This window comes from Balaenoptera acutorostrata, chromosome 4 (assembly GCF_949987535.1).
Source record: "Balaenoptera acutorostrata chromosome 4, mBalAcu1.1, whole genome shotgun sequence".
NCBI lineage: Eukaryota > Metazoa > Chordata > Mammalia > Artiodactyla > Balaenopteridae > Balaenoptera > Balaenoptera acutorostrata.
Genome location: NC_080067.1, coordinates 55,107,427 through 55,120,259, shown reverse-complemented (window position 1 = coordinate 55,120,259; position 12,833 = coordinate 55,107,427). Strand labels below are relative to the sequence as shown.

The 12,833-nt window shown below is 40.8% G+C and overlaps 1 protein-coding gene across 1 annotated transcript; it reads left to right on the top strand.

Annotated features, from left to right (window-relative positions):
- The first annotated feature begins 1,552 nt into the window (after positions 1–1,552).
- RPL22L1 (ribosomal protein L22 like 1) lies at positions 1,553–5,806 on the top strand. The gene is made up of 4 exons (XM_007197517.3): positions 1,553–1,594; positions 3,271–3,363; positions 3,533–3,654; positions 4,980–5,806. Exons 1-4 carry the CDS (start codon positions 1,586–1,588, stop codon positions 5,122–5,124), a joined length of 369 nt encoding a protein of 122 aa, XP_007197579.1. The 5' UTR covers positions 1,553–1,585; the 3' UTR covers positions 5,125–5,806.
- The last annotated feature ends 7,027 nt before the right edge of the window (positions 5,807–12,833 follow it).

Sequence of the window (12,833 nt, the reverse complement as noted above, 5' to 3'; positions counted from 1 at the left end):
TATATATATATACATACATATATATATGGAGAGACAGAGAAAAAGAGAGAGGCAGGGAGAGAGAATCTGTGTGTGTAAAATTTGGTTATTTACAATGTTTAACCTTACTATCTGCACATTTCTGGTTAATATATTTTTTAGGGTTTTTTTTTCCTAATTAAGAGGGGTTTTTTTCGGTTATAGTTTCTATTTAGTAATTTTGGGATTACTAGTTATTTTGAAACACATGTTGTTTTTAATACCCACTTTGTACAAATGGCTTAATAGTTCCTAAGGATTTTTTGTCATGACATGGAAGGCTGCCAAAAACAAGCAACAAAGTAATAAGTGCCTCAATTAATGCCTTATTTTCAAAACATCCAATAGTACACGGATCATTTCTGCTTTTCAGCCTGGGCAGCCCTCAAGGAGAAAATGCCAATGGCTCTTCTTTCCCCTTAATGTTTGGAAAACAAATGAAATCATGGTGGTTCTTAAGGCAAACAAGCAAAAATTCTTGAAACGGATTTCTTCTAGGAATTCAACACCTCTTTTTAGAACCTACACGTTGTATGCTTCATTAAAGTATAGTTCTCACTATACTAATCACTGTCATAAAGGAAATACACAGCTGTCGCTTTCTAGGGTCACCCTCCAAATTAACAACAAAAGTCCACCCCATCTGCTACGCCTGGTCCCCCGCATGACAGTTTAACCTCAACAAAAAAATACTGCAAAACGCTGAGAGGCATGCCACTTTTCTGAAACGAAGTCAACTTACAGTCCTTCAAAGCTCAAAAAACGACTTCTTTTTTCCTTTTGTCATCATGACTATCACCACCGCACATCCATCCTGGTGTGTCTTTTACATTTTAGTAGTTAGGTCTCAGCAAATATTCCATGAATATTAACTGCGAGGCATTTTGGATGAAAGTCAGGAGTCCTAGGATTAACTCTAAAACCTACAAAATAGAATAAATTACACACAATGTGTGAACAAGTGAGCACTATGTATTCTTCTCTAAAAGGTTTTTTTGGGTTGATTTTTGGTTTTGGGGTTTTTTTTTCCCCTCAAGAACCAAGTTTGTTTTGGCTCCCTGAAACACTGATTTCCCTCAACAGTCATTTAGAAAACAAGACTTAAAAACATATATACAGAAATAATTTTTTTTGCTGGAAGATTATAATTGCAATATAAGACAGGAGATCCCAAAGGAACCTGAGACATTGCCTTGCCCTGATTGGAAAAAAGATCCAGGCGATTAGTGAAAAATGTTTCCTGTATCCCTCGGGTGTGTGCATCTGGAGCGGCCCCCCAGCAAGCAACCGCAGAGACCACTGTGGTCAACCAGCGTTTGTCGTCACCAGCGTAAAATCGTGAATGGTCTCAGCTAACGTCGCTGGTGGGCGCTCTCAGGAAAAGTGACTGCCTACTGCCCTCCAGCCTACGCCCCCGGTTTCCTGGGTTACTGGCCTCCGCGCTCCTCCCAAGTTCTCTTCCGGGAGGCGGCGATCTTACGTTCTCGGCGCGTGACGCAGCACGCTCTGGTATAAATACGTGCCGCCGGTCTCCGCTTTCTCTCGGATCGCGCGGCCGGCGTGCAAGATGGCGCTGGTGAGTGACGGTGGTCTCGCCGGGAGTATATTACTCCGATGTAGATGGCTTTTGCAGCTGGCGAGCTGGGAGCGTCAAACTCTAGGTCGAGGAAGGGTAAAAATGGAGACTTGGGTCAGGAACACAACCAGGATGTTAAGATTATAAGTTTCTGACTCCTGGCAACTGCCATGTGGTCTGGAGGAGTTCGCGCTGGGCCCAGAATTGGGTTAGGATGGGCGGTCGTGGGAGCGCAGGGAAGGAGGAGGCACGACGGTGAACGGGGCTAGTGGGACAGCATTTGGGCCATTTCTTTTCTCCCTCGTGCCTGGTAACGCCGATGATAACCTGTTTATTTGCGCTAGGAAGCAAATGTGGGTAATCGGGCAGGCCCGGTCGAATGGCCTTGCCAGGGCAGAGGGAGACCCGAGGCACTCAACTCCCGGGATAGCCGCGGTTGGAGAAGTTTCAGAGAACTTTAAAACTAAGTTGGGGAAGAAGTTTCTTCATTATCTCATAACGAGTTTTTTTTAAAAGGTGAAAGCCACGACTCTTAAGCAAATAGGAAAGGAACATGCTTCAAAGACTTTATTTATTAATAAGGGAACCAGTAATACCTTAAAGCCGGTCCAAAGAACATTTGATATTAGGGTAAAATTGCTGCGTTAAATACGAAACTAGATAATGTCCAAAACCCTCTGGGCTTATCTCTCCCCCCAGAGAAATTATTTGCCTTTCCGAAGTTAACTGATGCCCCAACAGAGGTATAAATTGCCCAGTCAAGGCCAGTTCCTAGTCTTCTCTTTTACCAGTTCCAAGTTCTGGATAAATTTTTTTGGCACAGAGTATTTCACTGCCTAAGAAAGCAAACTGGCATTAGTGCTTGGTATCCCATTTGGTTGGATTTTACTTGTAGCCTTATTCCGTGGTATTGGCCTAAAAGTTTGGGGTATGGAAAACTTAATGCATGTTTTAAAAAAAATTACCAGATTAAAGGGATCTCTGCCCGCCCTTTTCCTCACCCATAACAGCATTAAGGATTGAATTCCCTACACATTAGTGGGCGGAATATCCTATTCTGGCATGCAGCTGAGCTTGGACTAGGTGGTACTACCTGTTTCCCCATCTGCAGTGGGGATGGCAGTAATAAAGTAGTGCCCGGTAATTTAAAATTGAACGTCTGTGGTCTGGAAAATATCAATAATAAAAGCCCACAAAACTTAAGTCTTGGTAACTTGAACAAAATGGGCCTGGTTAGCTGTTCAAACCAAGCTAGGTGGGTATTTTTTAGTTTTAACTTGTAGTAGAAAGTAGATTGATTCTCTTAATCTTTTCCATTTGCAAAATAGGATTCTTTGGAATCTTCTGATGAAGGAAACTAATAGTAGCTCAGCATATACTTTGCGCTTTCCTGAGTTTTGCACTTGTGAGGCGCTTATGTGGTGAACAGGAGAAATTTCCATCGGATTTCATGAAACTTGATTTTAACCAAGTTAATGAGTGTACTCCCCTACACATAGCCTGGTTAAAAAATAGTTAGGGTATATCTGATAAGTATTAAGCAATTTTTTTAGAATTTCGCACCATTTCATGTGTATAGCCTCATTGTACAATACTGCACTGATACAGATCTTTGATTTTGTATATAAAGTGAATAAATTCTTGTAGAGAGCCATAATTATATTAACTTTCTGTAGAAGAAAGACAGGAAGCCTAAGAAGTCAACCTGGAAGTTTAATTTGGACCTTACTCATCCAGTAGAAGATGGAATTTTTGATTCTGGAAATTTTGTAAGTATCACTCTACTCAGCTTGTTTTTTATCATTGTAGTAGAGTTCTTAAAAATGAATTGAGTATGTAATATTTGATATTAACCTAAGCTCTGTTCCTAGGGTACCTTCCCTAGTGAATATCTAGGGTTTTCTTCCCTAGTGTGGCATTTTTTCTGTTTTAAAATAGGAACAGTTTCTACGGGAGAAGGTTAAAGTGAATGGAAAAACTGGAAATCTTGGGAATGTCGTTCACATTGAACGCTTCAAGAATAAAATCACAGTTGTTTCTGAGAAACAGTTCTCTAAAAGGTTGGTATTTGTTTTCCATGGTTTTTTTTTTTTTTTAAACAATGTTGGGTGCTTTAATATTAGAATATGTTTGAAGAAACATGTCTGTTGTGTAACTTGGGAGTAGTGTCCCGACTTTCTTAGTTTTGGTTGTCTAGTAGAAGCAGCCAATCAAAGGTAAAGTCTTTAACGTTAATCTTGCAGCCAGTTTTCGTTCATTCAATTTACTTGACAAGTAGTAAATAATACATGGCAGCACTGTTGCAGGACTGAGTAGCCTAGCAGTGAACCAAGCAGACTAAGTACCCACTACCAAGGAACTTAAATTCTAGTGGAGAAGAGAGATAATGAAATGCAATATTAAGTAGTTGATAAGTGCTGTGTAAGTGCATAAAGAAGGTTGATGTATAAAGTGGTCAGGGAAAGCTTCATCTAAATGAAATGCAGTAGTGAGCCATGCAAATTAAGGAATTGATCATTGTGGCTGAGGAAGATTGATGGTGGAAACTGAAAACTTAGGAGTCTGTTGTGGTAGGAGTGCATGTTAGCTGTGGTCATGAATTAATCACTGGGTATTTGGAGATGAAGTATCTGTCCTCAAGGATCTTAAAGACATGCAGATAATTGTTATAAATGCAGTATTGTAACTGTTACATTGAAGGTAGAGATTGGTACAGCAAGAATTTGCAGAGAACCTGAGAATAAGCTTAGCATTGCCAGTGGAATGAAGTATTCCTAACAGGGAGCGACATTAATAAAGGGCAGGGAGGCTTGAGAGGAATGCTTGGGAGTTCAGGATTGCTGTAAAATGTAAATGGTGAGAATGGCTGGAATGATGAAATTAGGCCGTGCTGTAAGCTTTTTTATAAGGACTGAGCCATATGCTAGTTGCAAGACTGGATAAACTTAAACTTGTGAATTGGATTCAGCGCTGTTAACAGGTTGCCTCTTGTTTATCCAAGGTGGGTTAAGGTTAGGGAGGTTGATAGTGGGGAAGAGAATGTTGACATTTTAGTACATAACATTTGAAGAATGAGATCATATATTTAATTAAAAAATCTAATGTGGCAGTAAGACTGAAGAGGAAACTACTGTTACTGCTCTCAAGCATAAAGCTTATTTGGGGAGGGGAGAAATAAGGGTTTTGATAGGGCATAAACTGATTTTAATTGGGGTGAGATGCTGCCTTATTTATATCCCTAGCAACCTTGCTCAATGCTTAATACAAATGAAAGGAAATATTTTGGAGGGAACTGGGAACACAAGATGAATATGACAGTGCATATCTTATATAATAAGCCTTTACATAGTAGGTATTTTATGAAATTCATGTTTTTATTTTAAAGGTATTTGAAATACCTTACCAAGAAATACCTTAAAAAGAACAATCTTCGTGATTGGCTTCGTGTGGTTGCATCTGACAAGGAGACTTATGAACTTCGTTACTTCCAGATTAGTCAAGACGAAGATGGATCCGAGTCTGAGGACTAGATGAAGCCATCCCTTTCAGGGCTTTGCTTGCTAATAAAACAAATGAAGTATACAAGAGAAACATCTTGAAAGGGACCTTTAGTTTATCAGTGAATAAAAAACATTACTCTGTTAAGCATTCATCTCTTTGATTTAAGTGTATGCTGTTTATAGTGCTGGCTTTCCTTTAATACTTTTTAAAAAAAATTTTTACTGGAGTATAGTTGATTTACAATGTTGTGTTAGTTTCGGGTGTACAGCAAAGTGAATCAGTTACACAATGCACTCCTTTTTTTTTTAAGATTCTTTTCCCGTATAGGCCATTACAGAGTATTGAGTAGAGTTCCCGGTGCTATACAGCAGGTTCTTATTAGTTATCTGTTTTATGTGTAGTAGTATGTACATGTCAGTCCCAATCTCCCAATTTATCCCCCCCGCCCTTATCCCCTGGTGACCATAAGTTTGTTTTCTACATCTGTTACTCTACTTCCGTTTTGTAAATAAGTTCATTTGTACTCTCCTGTTTTTTTTTTTTTTTTTAATACTTTCTGTAAGCAGTATTTAAATAGCCTGTAGCTAGTGGAATTTCTTCCAGGATTTCTGAAGTGTACTGCTTTTACAAATATCCTCGAGTTAAAGTATATAGTGAAAAAATGAAGCACAATTTTGGGTATAACTTTATATAATAAAATATTTAAATTCTCTTGACAGTCTCAAATATCATTGTACAGTTTATAAATGAAATCCTGAATGCCTAGAACAGTTCTTGCACATAGGTGCTCAGTATTGAATCACTCCTGCCCTTTGCTTCAAAGGAGCAACTTTCCTAATTAGCCTAAAGGCTCTATGAGTTGAGCATAGTACTGCTCTAAACCAGCTTGCCTGTTAGAGATCTCTGTCCAGATGCCTTGTGGGCACTAGAAACTCAAAACCTTCAAATCTGAACTCTTACTATCTTGCCCACTAAACTTTCTGTGTTCCTTGTCTGAAAAATTATAATTCACTCAGCCAGTTGGAATCTTCTCTCTCCTCTCTAACACCCCTCCTGATCATGCTAAAAATGTTGGTCTTCTGTTGCTTAAAACTTTTTAGTAGATAGACCCTTTCTCCCAAGTAAAGCAACCTTTGAGAGCTCTAAGCAGCATGGTTTGTCAAAATCCAAATTGTAGATGAGAATTACGGGAGCCATATAAGTTTGCTTTTCCATTGGTTCCAAGGTGGTATTAGTACCTCAGGCATGGGCTGTGAGTCCTGATAGCAGCAGAATCATGTTGCCAGATCTTGACTATACTGACCTAATACAGATGAATATAATTTGTTTTGGGAGTGTTAAAAGTTTTAATTCTCTTATTGAGAGCTTGTTTTAAGTACTCACCAATGTTACACAGCAACTCCCTACCTCTGCCCCATTTGAATTGTTCATGTTTTCCATCAATAGTTACGGACATCCTACTATGTGCTTGCTCTGTTGAGCATTGTGGATGCAATGGAGAAAAAAGCCTGTTTTCTGGTATGGTGAGGGAAACTGTCCAGATAATCATATAAAGTACAACAGAGAAGAGGGGTTTTAAAAAGGAATTTGATGAAGTCAAGGAAAGTAACTTGAGGAAGTGTTTGAGCTGACCTAGAAGAGGCAAGGTAATCTCTGGGTAAAGAGAAAAGGGTGTTCCAGCCAGAGGGAACAGCATAGGTAAAATTCTCAGGACATTGAGGATCTGGTTGTCATCCAGTGCATCTGGAATGGAATGATTGGTTATGAGAAGAATCTGGAACGGTAAGCAGAAACCAGCGCATGCAGGACAGAAGTTGATGCTTCCTTTTAATCTTGAGAGAAATGGTAAGCTACTGAATTTTAAGTGGAGTGTAATGAGATGAGCATTTTGAAAAAGATCAGTGTCTACGTTACGAAAAATGGTTTTCAGTGGCAGTCATTGGATGCAGGGAGACAGGAGGCTTATGGCTGTATCCATGATGGTAGGTAAGAGGTGTTGGAGATGGGAGAAGTAGATACATTTTAGAGATTTTTCAGAGGATAAAATTGGTGGGGGGCTTCCCTGGTGGTGCAGTGGTTGAGAATCTGCCTGCCAATGCAGGGGACACGGGTTCGAGCCCTGGTCTGGGAAGATCGCAATGCCGCAGAGCAACTGGGCCCATGAGCCACAATTACTGAGCCTGCGCGTCTGGAGCCTGTGCTCTGCAACAAGAGAGGCCGCGATAATGAGAGGCCCGCGCACTGCTATGAAGAGTGGCCCCCACTTGCCACAACTAGAGAAAGCCCTCGCACAGAAACAAAGACCCAACACAGCTATAAATAAATAAATAAATAAACCCAAAGTTTAAAAAAAAAAAAAGCTTTCTACCTAAGACTTGCTTTAAAAAAAAAAAAAATTTGGTGGGACTTGGTGATGGACATTGGTGGAAAGGGAGAAATGTCAAGGGTGACATACAGTGGCCTTAGATGGTGGCATTTGCCAAGTTTGGTAACATTGGAAGAAGGCAAGAGTAGGTGTAGGCCATGCTGAGTTTGAGGTCCAGGAGGTGTCAAGCATGAAGTTGAGTATAGTGTAGGCTTAGAGCTCAGAGGAAGGATCTAGGTGAAGATACCTGCTAGTCTTGTGCACGTGGGTAGTACTGAACAGTGGGCCTGGGTGAAGCTGCCTATGGAGAGTGCAGAGTGAGGGTCAAGTGTTGCAAACACCAGCTGCCTCCTTAATTTCTCCCCTAGAGTAATCTTTCAGAAACACAGCTAATTTAGCATTTGATGTTGTGTGCTAGGGCCTGGGTACACTATGCCAGGTAAGATACGCACGCCTTTAAGGAGTTGGCAGGTTAGTTGAGACAAGCGCATTCATTTAACAAATTTATTGAGAGCAGCTGCATGCTAGCATTGGGGATACTGCAGTACAAAAGAGAAACATTTGTCTTCGTGAAGCTTATACTCCAGTGGAGGAAGACAAAGTAAAATGTATGGTACGTGGTGGTAAATGTTATGAAGAAAAATCAGAGATAAGGAATGTAGGGAGGGAGGCATGTTGAATTTGTCTGTAGGGTCAGGAAAGGCTTTACTGAGAAGGGCTCAATTGAGGAAAGACCTGAAGGAGCTAGTGCATCCAACTAGATACCTGGGGGAGAAGCATCCAGACACAGAATAACATAACAAAGTCTCTGAGGCAGGAGTGCCTCTGGTACATTCAAGGAACAACAAAGAGGCTGCTGAGCTGAGGGTGTGGTGGAGAGTAGAAGGATGAGGTAAAACTAGAAAGGTGAAGGGGTATGTGTGTTGGGTGGTCGGTCATAGGGGAGGGTGTGTTATTTCCATTATGCCAAGCGTAGCAGATTAAAACAGTCAACTTACAGTTTCTGAGGATCAGGAATTGAAGGAGCAGCTTATCTGGGTGGTCCTCGTTCAGGGGTTCATGAGATTGCTGTCAAGCTGTGGGCCTCGGCTGCAGTCATGCAAAAGTTAACAAACTACTGCCTCTTTTTGTAAATAAAGTTTTATTGGAACACAGCCATACCCATTATTTTTTGTTTGCGTACAACGGTAGAGTTGAGTAGTTTGCAATAGGGACCATATGACCTGCAAGGACTAAACTATTTACTACCTGGCCCTTTAAGAAAAACTTTCCTTTAGGCTTAACTGGAGCTCAAGGATGAGCTTCTGAGCTCCCTCCCAAGGTTGTCGGTAGGAAAACTGAGTTTCTTGCCAGGTGGGCTCTACATGGACCTGTTCATGACATGGCAGCTGGTTTTTACCCAGAATGAGTGATTCAAGGGAGAGAGAAAAAGCAACCAAGGTGGCAACTGCAGTGTCTATAACCTAATCTCAGAAATAACATGCCATCACTTCTGCTTTATTCTATTGATCACACAGGCCTACCTTGGAACAGAGTGGGAGGGGATTACATAAGAGTTCAAATACCAGGAGGTGGAGATCATTGGGGTCATCTTCAGGCTGGCTACTACAGGGGATAGCAAGTAGGGAGAGCTTTGTAGACCACTGAAAGGGCTTCAGCTATTTTTCTGAGTACTATGAGGAGCTACTGAGAGACTTGAGCAGAGAAGTGTCATGATCTGACATTTTAAATGAATGATTATAGTGAAGTGTTTTGTTAGTCTGTGATAAGTTTCAGAAATTCAGAGAATCTCAGTGAGACTAGGCATTCTGGGCAGGTGACGTCACAGTTTGGAAGCTGACTTGACTTTGAAGGGCTGAGAGAGTCTCGGATTGCCTTACAGGGTCTCTGCATCAACTGGAAATTGGCTTGTTTTTAACATTATTGTTTTTATTTTTAACTTTTTATTTATTATGGAGAAAGAGAAAACTTATTTACTCTGTTCCTATCTACTCCCCACACCCCCAGATTATTTTAAAGCAAATTCCCAACATATCGTTTCACCCATAAACTTCTGTTTGTTTCTCTAAACTTTAGTATCTAAAAGATAAGGACTCTTTAAAGCTAACTACCATAACATTATCACACCTATAACAATTAACAATATTTTCTTAGATTATTCATTGTCAAATCAGTGTTTTAATTTCCCCAAATAACTTTTTTTTTTAAATAAATTTATTTATTTATTTGTTTATTTTTGGCTGTGTTGGGTCTTTGTTTCTGCGCGAGGGCTCTCTCCAGTTGCAGCAAGCGGGGTCCACTCTTCATCGCGGTGCGCGGGCCTCTCACTGTCGCGGCCTCTCCTGTTGCGGAGCACAGGCTCCAGATGCGCAGGCTCAGTAGTTGTGGCTCACGGGCCTAGCTGCTCTACGGCATGTGGGATCCTCCCAGACCAGGGCTCGAACCCGTTTCCCCTGCATTGGCAGGCAGATTCTCCACCACTGCGCCACCAGGGAAGCCCCCCCAAATAACTTTTTTTTTTTTTTTTTTTTTAAGGATTTTCTTATTTATTTATTTATTTATTTATTTTTATTTTTGGCTGTGTTGGGTCTTCGGTTCGTGCGAGGGCTTTCTCCAGTTGCGGCAAGCGGGGGCCACTCTTCATCGCGGTGCGGGGACCGCTCTTCATCGCGGTGCGCGGGCCTTTCTCTATCGCGGCCCCTCCCGTCGCGGGGCACAGGCTCCAGACGCGCAGGCTCAGCAATTGTGGCTCACGGGCCCAGCTGCTCCGTGGCATGTGGGATCTTCCCAGACCAGGGCTCGAACCCGTGTCCCCCGCATTAGCAGGCAGATTCTCAACCACTGCGCCACCAGGGAAGCCCCCAAATAACTTTTTAACTGTGCAATTCAGGGTTGTAATTAAATAATGGCTCTTAAACCTCCTTTAATCTAGAGCTTTTCTCTCTGTTTCTGTCTCTCTCTCTGCCTCTCTCCCTCTCTCCCTCTCTCCCTCTCTCCCTCTTCCTTTCCCAATTTATTTGTTGACCAAACTGGGTCATTTGCCCTGTAGAATTTCCCACAATCTGGATTTTCATGATTCCTCACCTCCCAGCCCCAATAGTGTCATTTAACATATTCCTCTGTCCACTGTGTTTCCTGTGAATTGCTAGTTTGTTCTAGAAGCTTGATCAAATATTAGATTGAAGTTTGATTTGGGGTGGCTAGAATACTTATAGGTGTCATTGTGCACATCTGTTAAGATGTGTATGATGTTTGATTTCCTCGTGTCATGTTAGTACCACTGATACCACTGCCTAGGTTCATTATTTCCCTAGAGGTGTCCAAATGGTGATACTCTATCATTCTTTTAAAATTTATGGGCTGAAATACCCTAGAAGAAGTGCCCTTCATCAAACCCAAGCTACAACTGTAAGATAGGATAAGTGCTTGCTTCTTTTCTTTTATGTATTACTTTTCAAGTTAATTTCCAAGCAGATTGCTTCTAAAGGTGATCAATGAGGGGTTTTGTTTCTTTGTTTTGTTTTATTTTAGTGTCATACTGAACCTATGGTGTAAAAGTATTGAATATTTGGTATGTTCTAATCCATTGTAATTACTTTTATTGACTCATATGGTTCCATTTTGACCAATGAGAGCCTCTTCAAATTGGCTCCTGAGTGTTTTTTGACATGACCTCATTAGAGTTTTATTTCTTCCCTGGTTTCTGACATGATAACATGTTCCAGGCTCTTCCAAATTTCCTTCCCCAGATCTGGAATCATCCATTTCTCTAAAGAGCTCTGGATCATGTTCCAGGTGTTAAGAGGTGCTCATTGCTACTGGTTTGATCATTGTTTCTAGACATATACAGTGGACAGAGAAAGGAAATATATTTTTGTTTTTCAAGACAGTATACTTAATGAGTTTATACTGATGCTCCCAATTCAAATTCAGGATGACAGGGTTTTTACCTCATCTATTGCATAGCCATATTTCCTTTTTCCATGCTGAAAATTTCAGTGACACCAACACCAGTACTTGTTTGCTCTACCTTACAATCCACACATAATAGTCTCAAAAAGGCAATACCAGCATTACTACCTATATATAATACTTTACAGTTTAAGATTGTTTCACAGTTCTTTTTGTCCCTACGGTATATCCACTAGGAATGAACAAAGTCCTATGTTTTAAAGTCACTGGAGGTGATTCATCTCTCCATGGCTATGGCACAGACTTGATACACGGGTTCATTTATTTCATTTTTCTTTTGATTTTTAAAGCTTGCTTAAAATCTTTTTATGTTTTATAATTCTGTAAAATATTTACAAGGTTCCAAAGTCCAAAACAAAGTATGTTTAAAGAAGTCTAGCTCCTGTATTAGTCCCCTCCATTCAGTTTCATCCCTTCCCCTACAGGTAGCTATTTAAAAAGGATATTTTGGTTTATCTGTCCTTTTTTTTTTTTTTTTTGGCTGTGTTGGGTCTTCGTTGCTGCATGCGGGCTTTCTCTAGTTGTGCTGAGTGGGGACTACTCTTCGTTGCGGTGCGTGGACTTCTCATTGCGGTGGCTTCTCTTCTTGCGGAGCACGGGCTGTAGAGTGCACGCTCAGTAGTTGTGGCGCACGGGCTTAGTTGCTGCAGCATGGGGGATCTTCTCCGACGAGGGCTCGAACCCGTGTCCCCTGCATTGGCAGATGGATTCTTAACCACTGCACCACCAGGGAATCCTCCATCCATTTTTAAAAAGATATGCACCATTAGTTAAATGATAGCTTACTGTACTCACTTTTCTCCACCTTACTTTTTTTTCACTTAATAGTATCATGGAGTCATCACTCCCATGTGGATGTACTGAACTTTATTCAACCATTTCTCCACTGATGGGCATTTGAGTTGTTTCCAAGCTTTTGCTACTATAAATAGTGCTGCAATTAAAAGCCTCATGCACATGCCTTTTCGTATTTTTGCCATCAGATCTTTGGAGTGGATTTCCAGAAGTGAGACTCTTAGGTCAAAAGATAAATGAATGTATAATTTCACTATATATTGCCAAATTTTCCTCCATGAGGGTTTTACCATTTTACCGTCCTGCTAGCCTTCCCACCAGCAACATATGGAAATGTCCATGGACTCACTCACAGATTTTGTTGTCCAGTTTGGGTATTTTTGTCTGATGGGTAAGACATTGTTTTCAGGATAGTTTAATTTGCATTTCTCTTATGAGTGAGGTTGAGTGTAATAAGTTTAAGACCATTTGCAATTCTTTTTCTGTGGGCTGCTTGTTTATATCTCTAGGATGTATATGGGATTCTTGGTCTTTTTATTCTTTCTTTTTTTTTAAGTTATTTTTTATTTTTGGCTGCGTCAGGGCTTGGGTGCTGCACGTGGGCTC

Excerpts from the sequence above, each read along its gene's own strand:
- RPL22L1 (XM_007197517.3), top strand. Across the intron at positions 3,364-3,532 it reads TTTTTGATTCTGGAAATTTT|GAACAGTTTCTACGGGAGAA; the intron begins GTAAGTATCACT and ends GTTTTAAAATAG. Across the intron at positions 3,655-4,979 it reads GAGAAACAGTTCTCTAAAAG|GTATTTGAAATACCTTACCA; the intron begins GTTGGTATTTGT and ends TTTATTTTAAAG.